Source organism: Globicephala melas, chromosome 15 (genome assembly GCF_963455315.2).
Source record: "Globicephala melas chromosome 15, mGloMel1.2, whole genome shotgun sequence".
Taxonomy (NCBI): Eukaryota; Metazoa; Chordata; class Mammalia; order Artiodactyla; family Delphinidae; genus Globicephala; species Globicephala melas.
This window is the reverse complement of record NC_083328.1, coordinates 36971415-36993354: the sequence shown is the minus strand read 5'-3', so window position 1 is coordinate 36993354 and position 21940 is coordinate 36971415. Positions and strand designations below refer to the sequence as shown.

At 53.7% G+C, this 21940-nt stretch overlaps 1 protein-coding gene across 8 annotated transcripts in view; it reads right to left on the bottom strand.

Moving 5' to 3' along the window:
- The window catches only part of UNKL (unk like zinc finger), a 45109-nt gene that overhangs the window by 11223 nt on the left and 11946 nt on the right, over positions 1 to 21940 (bottom strand). For 6 of the 8 annotated variants that reach the window (XM_060285400.1, XM_030872208.2, XM_060285395.1 and 3 more), the window contains 8 exons: positions 21501 to 21677; positions 21020 to 21153; positions 18072 to 18207; positions 16502 to 16619; positions 15017 to 15101; positions 14387 to 14472; positions 7793 to 7855; positions 1425 to 1602 (listed from right to left, as the gene is read on the bottom strand). In XM_060285400.1, coding sequence (XP_060141383.1) covers positions 1425 to 1602; positions 7793 to 7855; positions 14387 to 14472; positions 15017 to 15101; positions 16502 to 16619; positions 18072 to 18207; positions 21020 to 21153; positions 21501 to 21677 — 977 coding nt within the window. Of the gene's footprint in view, positions 1 to 1424; positions 1603 to 7792; positions 7856 to 14386; positions 14473 to 15016; positions 15102 to 16501; positions 16620 to 18071; positions 18208 to 21019; positions 21154 to 21500; positions 21678 to 21940 lie in introns of those variants that run through there. The other 2 variants (XM_060285398.1, XM_060285399.1) reach the window with 2 other exon arrangements.

Genomic DNA, 21940 nt, shown 5'->3' with positions numbered 1-21940 from the left:
TTGCCCCGCCCCGGTGACGCAAACCTCGGGATGCCCCCGCTCCCGACATACTCCGTCCCACCCTGGTGACGCAAGCCTTAGGCTGCCCCGCCCCTCACCTCCTCTTACCAGCACCTGACCCTCCCGGCGCTGCGAGGCGGCGTGCCGGGACCCCAGACCCAGGTTGTGCGAAAACCATCGCGGGGCCGGGCTGCTTTGTTCGGATTAAAGTGGGGTCTCCGCGGCAAGTCCCGAGCCCTGCCGCCTGCCGGTTGCTCCTACCCTGCCCGCCTGCCGCGGCTCAGGCTGGACCCCACTCAGGTAAAACATGCTCAACCCAACGCCATGTGGTTCAGGATGAACAGGCCGTGACCCTGCCCTCGGAGGTCACTTAGAGTCAGCTGCCCACAGCCCTGAGGTCCCTCCACAGTCGATCTAGTCTTTCCACCCTTTGCCAGCCACCCGGCAATGAACTCCGGAGGTTCCCGCCTGTTCATATGAAGTGGAAGGCAAAAGAAAGGAACCTGCCCAGTGGCCCTGAAATGATTCCACTGAATCCATTAAACACAGAAAATCTGGAACCAGCACCTGTTTATTTCAGAGTTTACCCCTTCTATTCATGCAGTGCATTAGTAAGGATACAACCTGAATGAAACTACATGGGAAAACAATCCAGTCTACACCTGTTAGCCCCAAAGCGGGTGGGGTGTGCACTCTGGGTCCTGGGTCCCAACTGCAGAAAGGCCAGCAAGGGCCCTCCTCCTGGGGCCAGAGGGCAGTTCTGAGGATTCCGTTACTTCCCAAAACTGGCTAGTATTATTGGTGCAGCCAGGTGCACCCAGACGTGGCCTGAGAGGGCCAGGTGACCCGTATGGCCCTGACAGGCACCATCTCACCCACCAGCTCCACTCTTCCCTTAGCTTTCACGACAGCCCCAACCTGGGCTCTGCGCCTCCATCCAGCTGCCAGACAGGTCCCCCGGGTCCAATCACACCAGTCATCAGTCCACAAACCCTCAAGGACTCCCAGCGGCCAAGAACCCCTCTGCAGCCGGTAGCCGTGCCCATGCCTTGTGACCTCATCCCCGCTCCTCACTCTTGTCACCGTCCCCCGTCTTCAGGTGCCCTCACCACCCCTCACAGCCCCCATTTCATTTCTCTGAAGCCTCCTGTTGTTGGTGGTCTCAGGCTGGGTGGCACTGCCCGCTCTGCCTTGCCCTGTGGGGCCTGTCCAGCTGCCCCACCTGAGGGCTCCTCATCCCCTCTGCAGCCCAAGGCCCCCAGCGAGGCAGGCATTTCCTAGACCACGGGCAACACAGCCAAAGTGGCAGGTGACCGAAAATGCTCTTCTACAAACTGAGCATGAGCATACACCATGCATACTGGAAGGCGTCAAGGGAAGTGCAAAGAGGCGTCGGGGAGATGGGAGCAGAGCCCCAGACTTACCTGGGACCGCCTCGACGGCACTGCCAGTGGGGTCAAGAGGGTGGGCACGAGCTGAGACAGTGGGCAGAGCGGTGGGCGAGGAGCCGCCTGAGCCAGTGCTGGATGCCAGGCTGGATGCGAGGCTGGAACTCACGCTGGGAGCGAGGGGGTGACCCACTGCCAACACTGCCAGGTGGCTCTGTGCAAAGACATAACAAGATGAGCCAGCGCCCTGCTCAGGGACAGCAATGTGATGGCAGCACAGTGACAGAGAATGACAGAATCGAGACGGATGGGCTGGCCCACTTTTATCCCCAAAACAAAATAAAGAAAGTCGACTACTTTTCCAGAGATTCTAGAGAGGCTTTAAACATCTGGTTAGTTACAATAACTATGACAGCAGAATCACGAGCTGTCGATCACCCAGGGACGGGAACAAATGTATCCAGGGAGTGTCCCATCTAATGATGATAATAAGAATCATGATAATAAAGATTCAGAGAAGGACGTTCACAAGCAGATGAGGCAGCCTAAGAACAACCCACCACAGACGTGAGCAGACAGCCAGCACTGCTTCTGAAGACGTCGATAAAATAATCCTGTGAGGGGCTTCCCTGGTGGCGCAGTGGTTAAGAATCTGCCTGCCAATGCAGGGGACACAGGTTGGAGCCCTGGTCCGGGAAGATCCCACATGCCGCAGAGCAACTAAGCCCGTGCGCCACAACTACTGAGCCTGTGCTCTAGAGCCCACATGCCACAACTACTAAAGCCGCGTGCCTAGAGCCCGTGCTCTGCAACAAGAGAAGCCACCACAGTGAGAAGCCTGTGCACCGCAACGAAGAGTAGCCCCCGCTCACCGCAACTAGAGAAAGCCCGCGTGCAGCAACGAAGACCCAAAGCAGCCAAAAATAAATTTATTTAAAAAAATAATCCTATGACCTCATTACCCAACAAAAGAAAAAGATTGGGGCAATTCACATTATCTTTGATAGATTAAAAGAATTGGCACAATTTTGGATGAATAGCCAGTAATGTGGAGGGCACTGTGCACAGAAAAGGATGTGATAAAAATGAACCAGGACAGACCTACGAAGTCAGACCTCAGGGCTTTCCACACTGTACACAGTCATGTCTGGGTGCACACTCAGAGGCTGCTAGGAAATCAAGAGTCAGAAGCTATACTAAAGTGAAATGGTATGTCGTCTGGGTTTTGCCTCAAAATAATATAGGAGAAGTTAACCGTGGTGGGGGGGGAGGGAAGGGGTGCTATAAGACCAAGTGCAAGGAGACGGGGTTCCTAGTGAAATTCTCATAATAAAAAGGAAATTCACTGAACAGTGTGTAAGAGACCAATCTGGCACAGAATACCTTCTCCGAGCAAGTGTTCCCAGCCCTGAGGCCTCCTTCTCGGCGTTCACGGTCTACCCCCAGCAACTGGCTTTGCTCAAGAGAGGCCCCAGGTGACAACCCATTGCTCCATGACTGCAGAGACCCTGGGACTGATCGCCATTGTATGCTTGAGACTAAAACTTAAAAATAGTAACTCGGGGGCTTCCCTGGTGGCACAGTGGTTGAGAGTCCGCCTGCCGATGCAGGGGACACGGGTTCGTGCCCCGGTCCGGGAAGATCCCACATGCCACGGAGCGGCTGGGCCCGTGAGCCATGGCCGCTGAGCCTGCGCGTCCGGAGCCTGTGCTCCGCAACGGGAGAGGCCACAACAGTAAATGGGCCGGGGAACGGAAAAAAAAAAAAAAGTAGTAACTCAAACTACAGAGGTCTGGAGAGCAACGTCCCCCAGCTCTCCCTGGGCTTCAGCTCAGAGGTGGGCCCACCTGCCCATCCACAACCTGGCTTTCCATCCCTCCAGCCGTGGGAGGTGTGACCACAGGCCTTCTTCCTCTCTCCCGCCGCAGCCAGTGCCCCGTCCCCGGGCGAGGCAGGAATGGCAGGAACCTACCCATGGCACTGCAGACACCCCATGTTAAACCCCACGCATGGAGCCTAGCTGGGAGCTGCCGTGACTTCACCCACCCAAAAAATTCATACTGCAGGAGCACGTGCCCCCTTGAAGACATCAGGTGACACTTTGTCCTGAAAATCGATGACAACATCCTGGTTGGTCCTTTCCCTGAGGCCACCCACGGTGATTACAGATGTAGCAGGATGGGTGGAGAGTGGGGTCTCTGTCACCAGGAGAGCCAGACGTGACACAGCAAAATGGGGGAGGCGTGCCCCTCCTTACGCCAGCTTTGTCTGCACGGTTTCTCTTTTTCGTGGTAAAATACACATAACATAGCATTGACCATCTTACCACTGTTAAGCATACAATCCAGCAGTATTAAATACATTGACAGCTATGCAGCCATCACTACCATCATCTCCAGAACTTTCTCATCTTCCCAAACTGAAACTCTGTCCTATTAAACACTAACTCCCCACCCTCCCCGAGTCCCTGACACCCACCCTTCCATTCTCTGTCTCTATGAATTTGACAGCTGCAGGGACCTCATATAAGCAGGATCAAACAGGATCCCACTGTATGGGGTGGGGGGCATCCCACTGTATGGCTGCTCATCGCAGCATGTAGAATCTTGGTTCCCCAACCAGGGATCAAACCCTCACCCCCTGCAGTGGAAGTGAGGAGTCTTAACCACTGGACTGCCAGGGAAGTCCCAGGATTTGTCCTTTGTGTCTAGCTTATTTCACTGAGCATAATGTCTTTGCTGTGGACTGTGTGTCCCCCCAAAATCCGAATGTTCAAGCCCTAACCTCCAATGTGACTGTATCTAGAGAGCGGGCCTTTAAGGTGACAGTTAAATGAGGTCATAAGAGGGGGTTCTGATCCGATAGGTCTGGTGTCCTTATAAGAGGAAGGGACTCCAGGGATGCACAGGCACAGAGGAAAGGATGTGCAGGCACATAGCAAGACGCCAGCCACTGGCACCACACCTGCCTACACTTTGATCTTGGATGTCCAGCCTCCAGAACAGTGAGAAAATAAATTTCCAGTATGTTAGCCAGCCAGTCTAGTGTTTTGTTATGGCAGCCTGAGCTAACACAGTCTTCAGGGTTGATCCATGTTGTAGCATGTGATGGAATTTCCTTCCTTTTTATGGCTGAATAATATTCCACTGTATGGATGGACCACATTATGCTCATCCATTCATCCGCCAATGGGCACTTGGGTTGCTCACACCTTCTGGCTTCATGAATAATGCTGCTGTGAAAATGGGTGTACAAATACCTCTTCGAGATACTGCTTGCAATTCATTTGGGTATATACCCAGAAATGGGATTGCTGGATCATAAGGTAATTCTATTTTTAATTTTTCAAGGAAACACCATACTGTTTTCCACAGCGGCTGCACCATTTTACATTCTTACCAGCAATGCAAAAAAGCTTCAATTTCTCTACATCATTGCCAACACCTGTTATTCTTTGTTTTGTTTTTTTAATAGCAGCTGTCCCCTAATGGGCATGAAGTGGTACCTCATGGTGGTTTTGGTTTGCATGTTCCTAGAGACCACTGGTATTGAGCATCTTTTCATGTGCTTGTGGGCTATTTGTGTATCTTCTTTGGAGAAATGTCTACTCAAGTCCTTGGCCCATTTTTTTTTTTTTTTTTTTTTTTGCGGTACGCGGGCCTCTCACTGTTGCGGCCTCTCCTGTTGAGGAGCACAGGCTCCGGATGCGCAGGCTCAACGGCCATGGCTCATGGGCCCAGCCGCTCCGCGGCATGTGGGATCTTCCCGGACCGGGGCACGAACCCGTGTCCCCTGCATCAGCAGGCGGACTCTCAACCCCGGCGCCACCAGGGAAGCCCCCTTTGCCCATTTTTTAATCAGGTTGCTTGTTTTGTTGATGTTGAGTTGTAGGAGTTCTTTCTATGTTCTGAATATTAACCCCTTATCAGATAAATAATTTGCAGATATTTTTCCCATTCCATGAGCTGTCTTTTCACTCTGTTTGTTGACAGTGTCCTTTGATGCACGAAAGTTTTTAATTTCAATGAAGTCTCATTTATCTATTTTCTCTTCTGTTGCCTATGCTTTTGGTGTCACATCCATGAAATTGTTGCCAATCCCAAAGTCAGGAAGCTTTCCCATCTGCCTGTCTTTGAGTAGCAGAGACACACTCGTGTGCTAGGGTAAGCTTGGGGTGACCTGGGGACTCATCAGACTGACAACTTGGAAAGCCCGCCTGTTCGCTGAGAACTGAGTCCCCCAATTGCTCTGCTCTCACGGGGTGACACCACTGGCTGCCTCTCAGAGCGGGACAGAGCGAGTCCTGGAGGGCTGGGGTCTGCGCACCGCGGACACTGTCTCCATGGTCTCGGAGCCTGGACTCTGCAGCGATGGGCGGCTACAGCACGGAGCTGCTTTCCTCGGCAGGAACCACCGAGTGCCGCCCAGCAAGCAGGGGGTGTCTAAGAAAGGGGCCCCCTGGGAAGGAAGACGGACACTGGGGAGTGGGCTGGGCTAACCAGCGAACTGAACCGCCTCAGTTTATCAAGGAAAACACCACACGCCCTGTGTTCCCCACTCTGACCCAATGATCGAAGGCCCAGAAACAAGAGCTGCTGCTGAGGCCCAGGGACATGGGGTCCTGCGGCCGCCTCAGAGGAGATGGGAGGTCCCAGGGACAGGTGGCCAGAATTCTCCTCCAGCCAGAGCGGACGGCGCCCACATGCAGGGAAGGGGTGCCTGGAGCAGCATCTGAGCACCATTCACCCGAGAGAGCCACCAGGCTGGCCTCATAGCCACGGCGTCCACTGGGCATTCCAGCCGACCCTTCAAACAGAGCGGGAACTTCAGGGGTCCCAGGGGAAATGCTGGGACCAGTGAACCTGGCCTAGGGGCCCTCTGGCTTTCCAACCGGGCCTGGCTTTGGGACAGGATGGAGGGGGTCTCTGAGTGCAGGTGAGTGCTGGCTGGTAGATGAACTTGGCCAGTCTACTCACAGCGCCCAAGGGGGAGGGCAGCTCGCACACTGGGAACCTCCCAGCCATCTTGGGCTCCCCCGCCGTGAGCCCCACTCCTTTCCAGGCCCTTCCTCCTCAGCCCTGAGACTGCGGTCACGTACCCTGTTGGTTACACTACTGTTAACATTTCATGTTTCAGATTCTTAATGAACAACTTCTCGATTTCAATCTCTTTAAAAAAAAAAAAAAAGACAAGATAACTGGGTTGTATTTTTACTTTCAACCACCCTGCTGATTTCAAAAATGTGCTTCAGAAGCTTCTAATGGAAAAATAGTGCCTGAACATCTTGCCCTGAAAAATCCCCCAGGAGGTACCTTCAGGGCACTAAGAAAACCAGAAGAAAAGGAACTGTGAGGGCCTGTCCACTTGGGAATTTAAAATAAAGCTCAGAGCAGAGACAGGTGACAAGCCTCCAGAGAGAGTGAGTGCTCGCTGCGCATCCTGCCAAGCCCAGGCCTTCCGGAGCATGTAAAGCTCCCTCTGCCTTTTACAGTGATAGGAAAACAAGCATCCTTGTGTCCAGAGAAAAAAACCTGTTTCTCAAACAACTTGGTTTACCGAGCGTACAGGAAGCTATGTCGCACAGAACAGAGAGAAAGGGCCTGACTTAGCAGAAGCCTGGGGGCGGGGGCGGGGGGGGGCACGGCAGGAAGCCCCCATGTAGCCTCCCTTGGAGGAGAAAGAATGCATTGATCACTAGTTTCTGATCACTAGTTCTCTCAGAGGTGAAAACAACTCCAGACTGTGACCCGAGAGAGGGAGACCAAGCCAGGCTCACCCTGGATGCTGCCATGGGCTCAACTGTGCCCCCAAAACTCAGATGTTGGGGTCCTGACCCCCAGCACCTCTGAACGGGACCTGCTTAGAGTCAGGGTCTTTACTGAGGGAATCAAGTTAAGACAAGGTTGATGGGGGGGGTCCTGATCAATAGCACTGATGTCCTGATGGAAAAGGGACCACTGGAGACAGACACAGACACAGAGGGAAGACGGCGCCTGCAGGCCAAGAACGGAGGTCCCCAAAAGGAACCAACCTTGCTGACACCCTTGTCTCCGACTTCGGGCTCCAGACGGAATCACTGCGTGTTGTTTAAGCCTCGGTCTGTGGAGCTTTGTCACGGCTGCCCCGGGGACGCTCACACAGAAGGGCCACGAAGGGCACCTCTTATTTCCCCGTGGGGGAAACTTTAAGAGGTTTTGGTTCTGTTGTTTCCAAGGTACGGCACACTTTTTAAAACATTAAAACAAAGGACACATGGAACAGATGACTTTAAGAAGAATATAAGAATGTAGCTGTTTTATAAATGGATGTTAACCAGGTCACGGCGTGAGTCAGGGGTAAGTGACGGGCTACACAGGCAGCAGTCTAGTCGCAAAGAGAACGTGAAATCTCGCCTCGGGTAGTACCTGCTTACTGTCCTGCTCGCTGGCCTTCTGGCTGCCTTCAGCAGGTGAATCTCTCCGCTTTGCCTGCAACAGAAAAAGCACTGGCTGTTGGAAGAAAAAGCAGCTGATTAAAAACACACAGAGACCTAAGCTTTGCTCGGAAGGCAGAAAAGGCTGAGGACTAGGACTTTCCTGGTGGCGCAGTGGTTAAGAATCCACCTGCCAATGCAGGGGACACGGGTTCGAGCCCTGGTCCAGGAAGATCCCACGTGCCGCGGAGCAACTAAGCCCGTGTGCCACAACTACTGAGTCTGCTCTCTAGAAGCCTGTGCACCTAGAGCCTGTGCTCCTCAACAAGAAAAGCCACCATAGTGAGAAGCCTGCGCACCGCAACAAAGACCCAACATAGCCCAAAATAAACAAACAAATAAAGGGGGGAAAAGAAAAAGAAAAGGCCAAGGACTGAAGTCCATGAAACAGAAAGGCTTTCAAATCTGCTGCCTCTGCATCAGTTTTCTTGGATTCCAGTTCCTACACCTGATGTGGATCTCTGCGCTCCTTGCCGGTCCATGTGAAGGCAGGTGAGAGCTCCCTGAACCCACAACGGCGAACCCCAAAGAAAGCCTCCCAGGCAGGGCTGCATCTCCAGAGCCGGGCAAGTCGTGGGAAGTCCAACACCTGAGACAAATGATTTCCTGGAAGGCTATTCTCTGCCCTCACCCTTTCTGCCTGGAGACAGCCTATAAATTTCCCTTCATAAAGGTGATCCCTTCCCTCCCAAGAGGAAGGGAACAGCTTAACCACCTGAGAACGCTAATCACCCAAAGGACTGCAGGAGGCTGAGCCTCACAACAAACTCACTAAAATAACCCTCATCCTCCCTTACTTCCCCCATATCTTTACCTTCCCAAATTTAGTTCCCTGTAAGCAGAAACCCTTTTTGTCTTGTCACTTCTCCACAATTTATTGCTCTTTGTTAAAAGGGTAGATAAGCCCCCAGGTCTAGCCTCCAAATGAATAAGAAATAAACATTTTCTCCAGTTAATTTGCCTTTGGTCAGTTTAATTTGTGGGACCCCAGACACTAAACCTAAATGGATAGAGGGAACAGTTTTGGTTTTTTTTTAAAATTTATTTATTTATTTTTGGCTGTGTTGGGTCTTCGTTGCTGCGCACAGGCTTTTCTCTACTTGCGGCGAGCATGGGCTCCTCTTCGTTGCAGTGCGCGGGCTTCGCACTGCGGTGGCTTCTCTTGTTGCAGAGCACGGGCTCTAGGCGCTCGGGGTTCAGTAGTTGTGGCTCGTGGGCTCTGGAGCGCAGGCTCAGTAGTTGTGGCGCACAGGCTTAGTTGCTCCGCAGCATGTGGGATCTTCCCAGACCAAGGCTCAAATCCGTGTCCCCTGCATTGGCAGGCGAATTCTTAACCACTGCGCCACCAGGGAAGCCCGAGGGAATAGTTTTTTCCTCTCTCTCGCATGTAAAAATCCTGACTCCCATGAGCCACCTTCTGGGGAAACTGCACGAGGATGGCTTTGCATGCAGAGCTCAGGACCTGTACTCTCAGGTCAAACATAAGCATGAAAACTGCACCAAGGGACTTTCCTGGTGGTGCAGTGGTTAAGAATCTGTCTGCCAATGCAGGGGACATGGGTTCAATCCATGGTCCAGGAAGATCCCATATGCCACAGAGCAATTAAGCCCGTGTGCCATGACTACTGAGCCTGCACTCTAGAGCCCGCGAGCCACAACTACTGAGCCCACGCGCCACAACCACTGAAGCCCATGCACCCTAGAGCCCACGTGATGCAACTACTGAAGCCCACGCGCTCTAGGGCCTGCATGCCACAACTACCGAAGCCCATATGCCTAGAGCCCGTGCTCCACAAGAGAAGCTACCTCAATGAGAAGCCTGCGCACCACAATGAAAAGTGCCCCCCCTCACCACAACTAGAGAAAGCCCACGCACAGCAACGAAGACCCAACACAGCCAAAAACAAAAACAAAAAACAAAACAAAAAAACGTTCTTTAGATCTGAGTGTTATTCTGATTTTTGTGCCTAATCTTATGTTAAGTGAACTTGAACTTGTGGCGGTGGCTTAGGTCATCCCTTCCTTCCTTGTTTGATTTCTGGATTTGTAGAAGGACCCAGAAGATTCACAGAAGGCAGAGAAGAAGCCACAGGCCCTGACTGGGGCCCCTTCCTCCTGCCTGATGCCCAACACCCAGCTCAACTCTGAGCCCGTCCTGGTTTCTCTGGTTTCCTTGCATTCTTTCCACCCAGAAGTGACCCCCCTACACACCCCAATTTGGTTGTTGGCCTCCGAAGGCCTTGACCAGAGACCTGAGACCCTCGCTCTAAGGAGAAGCTACATTGTGAAGAAACCAGGTTGCCCTGAAACAGCTCTGCTCGCCTTCAGGATAAAGTCCCAGAGCTCCTGCGTGGGGCCTTGTCCCCGTCCAGGGGCCCTCCGACTCTTCCCTGGGCCTGCACCTGTGCTGGGCGGGGAGGGGAGCTCATGCTCTGCAATGTCAGCAACCCACCATCACACAGGAGCTTTCAGGTGTGCTGAGCAGGCACCTAGCTGTGCGTGACTGTTCTGGAACGGGGCAAGAGGGAGGCCGGTGAGAGCAGCTTGCCCCGGATAGAGCACAGAGTTCTTTCACTTACGTTCAGTTCTGCTGTCAAAGTTGACTGAGATTCAGGAAAATGGGGAAGGGAAGCTGTCCTCTATTCCTCACCCCCAATTTAAACGAAAATGGTTCGTTTGGGACAGTGAGACCCATGCTGAGGTCCGAGCTTCTCCAAACACCCCAATCGACGTATTCCCTTAAGGTCACGACCAAACCACATGCCCCTGAACCCATGCCCAGAGGCGGCCCGAGTTGACCCCAGCGCCTCAGATTCCCACATGATTCTTGGATGCTCAAAATCTATTTGAGCATGTGCTGAAAATGTCAGACAGGAGGACGAGCCAGTTCCCAGTTCCAATGTTGTGGTCCTCCAGGGGAAGACTGGATGTTTCACATTGAAACACTTTGCTTGAATCTTTTTAACGGAAACTTTGTAATAGGGAAGAACAAATCTGACTCCATATTGGATTATTTCTTTTGCTTTAACCTTTGTATTCTATTGCTTTTGCTACAAGTTAATCACTAAAAGAATGTTGCCTATAGCCTGAAATACACAGGATAGCCCATTCTCAAAGTTCTGACCTTTAAAGGTTTATCACTTTTCCATTCATATAGAGATAAAAAGTTGCAAAACAGAGCATAACATTTATCTTGTTGGAGGTTTATAGGAACGTGACCAGACCTATGCAGACAGCTTTGAGAACAAAGGATTCCAAGAAGTTCGCAACAACTAACCATACGCCCTCTCCTTTTAGTACAAAAGAAGCCTAAATTCTAACTGGGTTCTTTGGGACACTAGTCCACTGTCCTCCTGGTCTGCTGGCTTTCCGGATAAAGTTGCTATTCCTTGCCCCAACAACTCATCTTTCGACTTACTGGCCTGTCATGCGGTGAGCAGTACAACGGACTCGGTAACTTCTTGGAGGATTTTAACTTCTCCCTCAATTTCCAGTCCTGGCCTTAGGCCCACCTGAATGAGTTCTGTCTCACATAAGGACGAGCAGAGGTGGTGGCCACACGAGGCGCTGCTGTTCATTCTGAAACGGTTACACTGACACACTCGAGTCCCACCTCAGGGTAACTGAGGACCTGTGAGGTGGGCGAATCCAGGTGCACCCTGCCTAAAGCAGCTGTGGGGCTGGAAGCCTGACCCGGGGAGCAGGGTGGGCATCACCCAGGAGAGCAGCCCAGCTCCCTGCCTCACCAAAGGAACTCAGCTGCGTCTGCAGCCAGACATGAGACGCAGCACGCAGAAAGGTTGTGCTAAAGTCACAGCTGGTGAAGAGGAAACACTCCTCTGTGACACTCGCTACCTGGAGACAGCACAGACCCCCACAGACTGAGGGCTGTTCCACGAGACACAGCTGCACCTCAGACGCCAATCCAAGTCCCAAGTTGTCACCTGTGCGCCTGACCAACCAGCTGTAAACCAGGGTTTCCATGACCCCCTCCTTGGGTTCCATCTACAATGGAACCCAAGCCATTGTACTATAGCTCACAGAACTCCAGGAAACATGTAACTATGTTTACTGGCTCATTATGTAATAGAGGATGTGATAAAGGACACAGATGCACAGCCAGGTGAAGACGCACTCCGGGCAAGGTCCGGAGGGGTCCCAAGTGCAGGAGCTTCTGTCCCCGTGGAGCTGGGGTGCACCACCCTCCCGCACATGGATGTGTTCCCCAACCTGGATGCTCTCCAAACCTCATACTTTAGAGATTTTTATGGAGGGTCATCACGTGGGCACGATCCACTATTGACTCAATCTCCAGCCCCTTCCCCCTCCCCAGAGGATGGGGGTAGGGCTGAAAGTTCCAGGCTTCTAATCACACCTGGTCTTTCTTGTGACCAGCCCCATCCAGGAGCCCACCAAGAGTCACCTCACTGGAACAAAAGAATTATGAGGGTCTTGGAGTCCTGTGTGAGGAGCCAGGGGGAGAAGAGACCAATATACATATTTTCTATTATTTCACAATGTGTTTCTGTTGAGAGATGCCAGCAGGTCACATGATGTGGCCAGTTCTGGACACAGTGAGGAGAGGGTGCCGGCAGCGGGAGCCGACGCACAGCTACGTGGGCCCCACAGCCGGAAGCAAGCAGTGGGGAAGCCGCTTCCCTCTCCCCGGTCGTAGAGGAGGGATTCAAACCCAAGACAGACTCCTCAAACCCAGGACCACATCTACAGGTGATGAGACTCCAGGCATCTCTCCCCCACCAGGGTGAAGTATGCATACTGAGGTTCATGGTTTGTCTGTTCACCCAGACTCTCTCTACACTGAAAAGGAAGCAGCGGGAACACCCACTGTGCACAAGGCTGGATTCGGGACTTGTGACAATCCTCACAAACAAATATACTCAGGATGGAGGGGGCAACCAGTAGAGAATGAGAACCTCGCCCCCCCAACCCCACCCCCCGCCACCTGCCCCAAGCACAATGCCCTCCCCTGCACGATCTTCCCGTTCAGACCTGGCAGGGCTGCCGGGCGCTCCCTGCGGGGCTGCTGCAACAGGAGACCTGAGAGAGACAAAACCAGGGCTCCTGCTCAGCCAAAGTCGCCCAACACACAGCTGGAGCCCAGCACCATGCAGGAAGATGGTGTTGCCAGGCCTGCCCTGAGGCTGTCTACGTCCTGGGCCCGAAAGTCAGAGCCAGCCCCAAACAGGATGCTTCATTACTTTTTTTAGTTTTTTAAAAAATCGCGGCAAAATTCACACAAGAGTAATTTTTAAAAAGTGAAGGATTCAGTGGCATTTGGCACATTTACGATGTTGTGCGAACCCCACCTTTATCCAGTTCCACATTTCCATCTGCAAAGGAACCCTCCCCACTGAGCCCTCACTGCCATCCCTTCCCCAGCCCTGGCACCCACTATATGTTCTAGCACGGTGACTTTTAAGTTGCAAAATAATTAACAAAAGACAAAGGATGCCCTGAGAGTCTGTCTGCAGGGGTGGGCGCACTGTTCTGGCACCGCCCAGCAGCCGGAGGCGCCTCCTGCAGGGTCCCAGCTTCCCCGTCCAAACACCCTGGTTGTTGCTTCTTCAGGTACAAGCCACACCGAGGATCCATCCACCCTGGCCCTCAGTGGGAGCCAAGCCAGTGGCCCTCTGACCGCCACCTGAAACCATGACTGTCACACCCCCTGGGAGCCACCAAGAAGGTGAGGAGGGGACTAGCTTCTGCCTCTGCCAAGCGCCGGCTCTGCTACTGGAAGAGAGTGGCAGTCCCGAATGCTCCTCCGTGCTGAAGGAGCAGTGATGAACTGTGTGCCTGGCAGGGCTCCTCTAAGCAAACCCCACCTCAGCTGTCCTCACCTTTCCTGTCCTTCTGTTTTTTTCAGAAAAGCACCAAGTGGAAAGAAAGACAGGATGGGGAAACACCTGAGTTTTCTTCAGTTTCCTTCCTAGAACCAATCCCAGGCGGCCACCTCCTCAGTGACACCAACACGACAGATAAAAACGCGTGCGAGGAAGAGGATCATCCTCAGAGACGTAAGGCAGAGCCAAGGAGCCCACAACCATGCCCACGACCATGCCACAGTGACGGACGGGACGCAGGATGGAGCCCCCCATTGTCCCCTCCACCTGCACGGGCACAAGGGTCCTAACCCACAAGGCCCCCCATCTCTCACTGCACAACTCTCACTGAGACGCCTGGGTCTGCCCTCACACCTCGTTGGGGACCCGCCTCTCCTGCCCTTCAGGGATCCCCATGGACTCGGGGCCCCTCTTCACACTCAGCCAGAGACCGCGCCTCGCACATGGCCAATATGTGCGTGTCTGGCAAAAGGCAAGGCCAGGCAAGTACACCCGGGCCAGGACTCAGCCAGGATTCTTCTAGACTCTTCTATAAGGAGCCGCCAACCCTGCAGGCAGGCCGCCTCCAACCATGTCACCCAGAGATCACATCCATCCGTGTACCTAATGCTGGATTCAAACCAAACAGCAGAGCGGGCACCCTCCTCGGGACGCCGTCCACTTACGTGTCCGGGCTGCCCGCTGGGGGCCACGGGGCCGCTGGTGGAGGTGAGGTCTCGGCAGCCCCAGTCGCTGGCCATTCCAAGACTCTCTGCCGAGAAAGGGGGTGGCAGGCTTTGAGTGGCTGCTGGCTGAGACTTTGGTTAAAAAGACCCCACAGATCAGGGAGAGCAAGCGTGCGCTAGTCTCTAACGGGTCGGCCAGAGCCGCTGTGAGCCGAGCCGACCGCATGGGACCCTGGCGTCTTCCAGAGCAAATCATGAACAACTCCAACAGCAGAAAGTAATGGAAAATTTCAACAGGAAAAGCCACCCTCCCCATTAAAATAAAAAATAGTAAAAGCAGAATTTGCAACTATGCTCATAAGAACAGGAATCCCAAATCAAAAAGCTTTAAGAGGAAGCTCTCGGGAACCCCGGGGAAGGGCCGTGTCTATGCATTTCCCGTCACCGACATGGTTTCTGCCTTTGGGGACTTTATGGGCTCACCTGGCCAAAATTACTACACTCATGGCCCTGGGGTGTCCAGAGGCAGGGCCATGCTGAACCCCATGAAGCCCAGAGCCCCGCCGACCCTCCCAGCCGCCCCCGACCGAGGCTGAGCCCTGCCTGCTCTGGGTGCACCAAGGTACTCACTCTCCACGTGCGCAAAAGCACAGAAGGGGCCCCGAGGGCAGTGCCCAGTCTGTCGCATGTCGTTGCACTTGGTAGACTTGTAGATCTAGGAAATGAAAATAAAACAGCAAATAGAGAGGCTGGACTGGAAACCTGTTTCCGTGGGAGGCCCAGAGCTGGCTGGGCCTGGCCTCCTCCTTCCAGCTGGAGGCCCAGAGCTGGTAATCACAAGGGGGTATCCTGAAAAAGAAGGATGTGGACACCGCACCCCTCGTCCCCACTCCTCCCAGCAGTCCCAGGACGCCCTGTCTGCGCAGGGCCAGTCAGCCTGGGAAACCGTGTGGGCCTGAGGCTGCTCCTGCAGCACCTGTCCTTGAAATCACATATCAGGTCAGCTTGTCCACTTGGCACTTCCTGAAAGATACACCTGGTTCAGTGCCTGGTATACAGCAGGTGGGCAAGAAATGCCTGTTAAGTGACCACGTGCGTCCACTCCATGGCCAGACCCAAGGCTGCTTCACTTGGGTGTGGCCCCGCAGCACAGCCTGCCCAGAAGGGACAGCGGCCTCTAGGCCCCAGACACCCTCATGGGTGCTGCCACCCGCCCCCTTCCCTGCCCGAAACACTGCTCGTTCCCTGTGGCTCTTTGACCATCCCCTGAGCACCTGCACTGAAATTTTAAGGGTCACCAACAGAAGCAATTTCAAAAGGTCTCCAATTCAGAACTCCAAATATCAGGAATCTAAGTGTTGTTTTATGCACGCTTTGAAGCACTGAATCTCTAGACAGAAGAAACTTTTAAGAAATGAAACACCACAGCCTTTCAGACCAGGAGCCCACCCCTCCCTGGAGCCCAGGTGCCCCAGTGGGCACAGCTGGGCGCTCCTTCACCGCAGAGCCTGCTCCCAGACTGGCCCTGATCCTCCTGGTCCCAGTGCTCTGATGCTCTCCCATTGGTCCAGGGGCTTTGTGTGCTTGTTCGTTTTTAACACAAATCCGAGTGTGCAGCAAAGGGTTAACTCCATGGCTTCCCTGTCCATACCCGCATGCCCCAAAGGAAGGACTGGCTTTGATGGGCTCAGGGAGGTGATGTCTGAGTCCCTGGAATGTCCTGCCTGGTCGGGTCTCTGTTTACCTAGGGCCCTGGGCCATGCCACATGGTGACTTAAGGTGGGCCTGGGCCACGCAGCATTGGCTCAGCCTCTGCAGGGGCCAGAGACTGAGGTTAGCCACGTCTGCTGACCGACCCCCAGTAAAAACCCTAGATGCCAAGGCTTGGGTGACTTCCCAGCTGGCAGTACTGTGAGTATGGCCACAAATACGGCCACACACGGTGGCTAGGAGAAGGACACACCGTCCACAGTGCGTGCCTGGTCTCCCCAGGACCCGCCCCTGTGGCCTTGATCCTTTGCTGATTTTAATCGCATTCTTTCCGTGTAAAGAACCATAGGTGCTCAGCCCTGCGAGTCCTTTGAGCCCGTCCCTGGACCGAGGGTGCTCCCGTACCTCGGGGTGGAACTGCTGCTCTGTGCGCGAGTGGCAGTACTGACAGCTGTCCCCGCTCTCGCACCTGGAGGGCTCGCCCCACTCGTCACCGTGCTTCACGCTGGGGCAGGGGGTGGACCTGGGGGACAAGGAGGAGTCAGCGGAGGATGGATGTCCTCCCCACATGCCCTGGGGCGTCAGGCTGTCCGCACAGTGCTGAGCACACGTGCACCACCAGGGGACATGGGTGCCAGCCCCGGAAGCACTGGCCCCTTCCTCACCAGGACAGGCAAAAAAAAAAAGCAGGGCAGGGATTTCCCTGGCCGTCCAGTGGTTAGGACTCTGCACTTCCACTGCAGGGGGCGTGGGTTCGATCCCTGGTCAGGGAACTAAGATTCCACATGCCGCAGAGGGCGGCCAAAAAATAAATAAATAAATAAATAAAAAGGAGTGCAGGTGCCTGGTGGAACCCAGAAGGCATTCAGGAGCCCGTTTTCATTTTCCACAAAATGTGAAGTGAGTGAGTCAGAGCCACCGATGCCACTGTGACAAGCACCTCGGAGACGCAGCCAGGCCTCCTGTAGCAGGAGGAGACCAGGCCCAGCCCCCGCCCAGCCCACCAGGGGACCACACTCTGTCTCCCCGTGAAACTATTTCAAAATTGAACCTGAGACTTTGGTCCTACAATATGAAAACCCTACCCAATACCCTCTATTCTTCAGGTACTTCCTGACAGCTTTATTGTATTGGATTTATTTAAAAAATTATCATCTGTGGGAAATAAAACTTTTATTTTTTACGATTTTCCATCCCTTTGATACACAGTAAATTCACTTCACCTTCTCAAGATGACATCGGGTGACTAAAAGCCAAAGGTTCTCTGTCCCTCAACTGAAACTACTCAGAACAGTGACTGTCATAAAAACAACTTTATCTGAAAGTGAGGGCTCTCGGGCAGGTGAGGTGGCATCCAATTATTAGAGAGAGGCTCTTTGCTCCAAGAACAAGCTCTACACAGAGCTCGGGACCCAAGGGAGGAGCGAGGTGAGGGCCAAGGTGCCCAGGCACCGCTGGGGTTCTGTGTCCCCAGTCCACCATCCCGCTCAGTGCCAGGTCCATCCAACAAGTTGGCAAACCCAAGGCTAAGCTGGGCACCAAGGTGAGGGCAGCTGGAGTGAGGAGGAGACGGCCTAGGAAGAGACCAGGACTGCCAGGTGCATGAAACCAGATGAGGCCCAAACCCACCACCCCGAGGACATCAGTCCCCCGGAGAGGGTGAAGTTAGGCTGTGGGCACTGGGACTCTCAGCCTCGCAAGGGCCAGTTCCTTGCCAGTAGGTGCTATTGCTGGCAGGGACACACAGGTCACAGGAGGGAGGCCGGGGGAGGGGGGGAAATGGAGGAGCCACGCCCTGACCGCACCTGCCGGCTGGCTGGACACCAGAGCCTCTGGGGAGAGTGAAGGGAGCAGAGGGGTGGCTGCCTAAACTAGAGCCTCGAGCCAACGTGAGTGTGAACAGAGGGGACCACCGGGCTGGGCCCACACCAGAGAAGTCGGCCAGGGCCCTGCGGCGCCCGTGGCCCAGGCTCACCTGTACTGGAACCTCCGGGGGTCCCGCCGCCGGTCCCTGCTATTGTGGAAGTGCGGGCATGCGTAGCCCTGGCGGCACAGGCGCGGCGGCTTGGGGCACTGCTCTGTCTTGTAGCTGCCTAGCACGAAGTTGGTATCTGAAAAACAGGGGTCCACACGGAAACGTGCACACGTGTGCTCACGGCAGCCACACAGCCAAAAGGTGTCCATCAGCAGATGATGGGTAAACGCCATGTGGCCCAGCCATGTGGTGGAGCATCACTCGGCCATGAAGAGGAGTGAAGCACTGACACGTGCTACAACGTGGATGAGACTTTAACAATCTGAACACACAATGCTCAGTGAGAGAAGCAGACACAGAAGGCACATGTTGTATGATTCTACTTATAGGAAACATCCAAAACAGGCAAATCCATAGACAGAAAGTAGATTAGTGGGTATCAGGGGCTGGGGCTTCCTTGGGGAGACTAGATAGAGTTTTAGAACCAGATAAAAGTGATGGGTGCACAACACTGTGAACATACTAAAAACCTCTGAAATACACTTTAAAATGGCTCATTTTACACCCAATAAAGTACCATACAAATTTAAAAAATAAATAAATAAAAATAAATTAAATGGCTCATTTTAACCCCAAGGTAAATGATGGGCGCTGGGTGATGCTGACATGTCAATGCAGGCTCTCAGCTGTGACAAACATCCCACTGCAGGGGGGCTGCCGTGTGTACGGAGGTACCAGGTATGTGAGGACTCCCTGAACTTTCCACAATGTGGAACCTAAAACTGCTCTAAAAAAAATAAAGTCTATTTTTTAAGTAGTTAATTTCATGTTACCTGAATTTTATCTCAAAGCAAAAATAAACACAAAAACCACCAGGGGTCATTTAAAAGCAGTAATGGATGAAAGGAGATTCTTGAAAATCATACCCATTCTTGGGTTGGTTAATAACTGACCCTCCCCATTTTTTTTTTTTTTTTAAACAAAGGACATTGTTTTTAATTACACTTGCCCAGGGGGGCTGACCCTCAAGGCATGGAGGGGAAGACAGTGGAGGGAGGCTGTGTTGCCGGGCCAACCCCGGGAGCCACACCCAGGACACGCTTCCACACCCACATTTAATGGCACCACCCCCCACACACCAAACTCAGTTCCAAATAACTGATAAAATGACAAGGGACGTGAACCACACAGCAGGGCACAGAGAGGACAAAAGGAGTTTAAACAGAAAAGACGATTTTAAGAAAATAAAAATTGTAAGACATTTGTTCACAAGCATTGACAGAGGACCTCCAACAGACATGAGGTCCTGCGCTGAGTGGCATGAACCACAAAGAAGTGAGAGGCGTGGCAGTGCCTATGAGTCACAAGGGCTCCGGGACGCCCTTTAGTGGGTGACGGATGAGCGGTCCACCCAGATGTGGAGAATTATTCAGCAATAAGAAGAAAGGTGCTAAGATAATATGAGAAAAAAAAAGAAGAAAGGTGCTACCAAGCCCCAAAGAGACACAGGGAGCCCTGAATGCACAGCACTAAGTGCAAAGGCTACACACTGTGTGATCCCAACTGTAAGACAAAACAATGGGCGAAAGATCAGTGGCCACCAGCAGTGGAGCAGAGAGGACCTTAGGGCAGTGACACTACCTGCATGACATCATAATGGAGGATCCGTGTCTTTACACATTTGCCCAAACCCGGAGAATGCACAATGCAGGGGTAAACTGTGCTGTTAATTAATAATCATGTATCAATATTGGTTGTCAATTCTAACAAATGTTACCTCATCAACACAAGACATTCATGATGTGTAATTTTTTTGTTAACCGAAAACTTCCCTAAAAAATAAAATCTACTAATTAAAAATCCAAACCATGGGCGCTGAGGGTTAGTTACCCGGCCAGACCCGACCCAGCGCCTCCTCCCACCTTCCCTTCCTCAAGCTCAGCCCACCTGACAGTGACAAGAGAGGACCTGTACCCCCACCTGCACCACAAGCCAGAGCTCACAGGTGGAGCCTGTGGTCCAGGACCAGGGAGACCGAGGGGCTGCAACAAGAGAAGGACAAGCCCCGAGGCAGGGAGCTGTGGGCGCAGCCCTCCCTCTGTGCAATCCTCTCCCCAGAGGGACATGGCGATGCTGGGACCCCCATATATGCTGTGGGTCCAGGCCCCCCACACCACAGGCGCGATGGAAGGCTAGGATCCTCAGCGCTCCTGCAGGGCCCGGCCTGAGGCCTGGGCATCAGGAAGGCCTGGGCAGTCACCTTTGTTAATTCGTCCCTGGGCCCAGGGTGGCATAGGATTCGGCGGGTGGGGGAAAGACCCTTGTAGGGAATTCATCACTGAAGTAAGCGCAGCCTTGAAGCGTTTACGTGCGTGAGAGCAAAGCCAGTCCAAGGAGACATGGCATTACTGAGGGGGTTTCTCTTAAAACCGCACCACCCTCGGGAAACATCCAAACAGGCAGCTCCACGGAGACACAGCCAGGCTAGTGGGTGCCAGGGCTGGGAAGGGGAGACCACTGATGGGCACGGGTTTCTGTCCGAGGTGATGGAAATGTTCTGGAACCAGACAGAGTTGATGGTTGCCCAACACTGTGGTGCACCAAATGCCACAGACCTGTGACTTTCAGATGGTTAAAATGGCACATTTACATGATGGGTATTTTACAATTAAGCAAACCTCACTGCCCATAGCCATCATCTGTGGAGGCTGCTGGGGACCAGGCTGGCTCTGGGACCAGACACCTAGCAGGAGCTGTGCCAGCCGTGCAGGCCCCTCCCCCCAGAGCAGCCTGGGGACCAGATGGGCTGCTGGAGGGGCTGAGGGTAATGTGCTCGAATGGAACCTTGGTCTCCCCTCCTGACCTGTAAAGGGGGCGACGAGGTCCACCATGCAGGCATTTTACAGACAGAGGTGAGCCCCCCGCCCCAGCAGCGGCTGCAGGGTTACCTTGCCACCGGGGGTCCTCGCCCAGGATCTTCTCCATCAGGGCCTGGCTGGCCAAGACCCCAGGCTGCAGGTCAGGGACGCCATCCCCAGCACTGAGCTGGCCGTTCTGCAGGGCTTCCTGGGCCTGCAGCTCCCTGCAACCAAACGGCACGTGGTCACGGTGCTGCAGCCTGTCCGAAGCCTCCAACAGTGAGATAGCCACCGGCTTCTGTCACTTTATGAAGCCGCCTACGTGAGGGTTCAGGACGTGCAGCCCACAGCCTTGGGGCCCCCGTTCCAGGATGACAGTCTTGGCCCAAATCCCAAGAGCCTCAGAGCCGAGCGTGCGAGACGCCACAAGCTCCCTCGGGTCCGGGTCAGGAGGGAGGAGAAGGGTCACTTTCTCATTAGCAGTAAAATCAAGGCTCAGAAAGAGCTGCTTGAGGCAAGCAATGCCCGAAACACAGGGAGGAGAGTGGCTCCCGGCAGGACGGCCACTCACCTGATGTCACACACGGGCGGCCGCAGGTCCAGGGGGCCGTGCGCGAAGGCGCAGTGCAGCCCGTTCTTCACACAGTGGCCCCGGGCATCTGTCTCATGGATGCATGTGCCCGTCTTATAGTAGCGCAGGTGATACTTGCGCTCCGTGTCCCCGGTCGTCCGGTGCAGGTACGGACATCTGGGAAGCAGAAGACGACATGCACCGTCTGGGCCCTGGGGCCACCACGGTGTCAACCTGCTCCCAGCAACTGGTTCTTGTCTCCTTTTCCCAAACACCTGCTCTAGTCGGAGGATGAACAGCACTGGACAGAGCACCCGTCCCTGCTCCAGACCCTCCCCCACGGCACTCAGACCCCCACAAATCCCTCAATTACACATGGGAGAAAAATACAACACCCAAGTTACCCGAAAATCACCCTTCATAATTTTTTGAATAAAGTG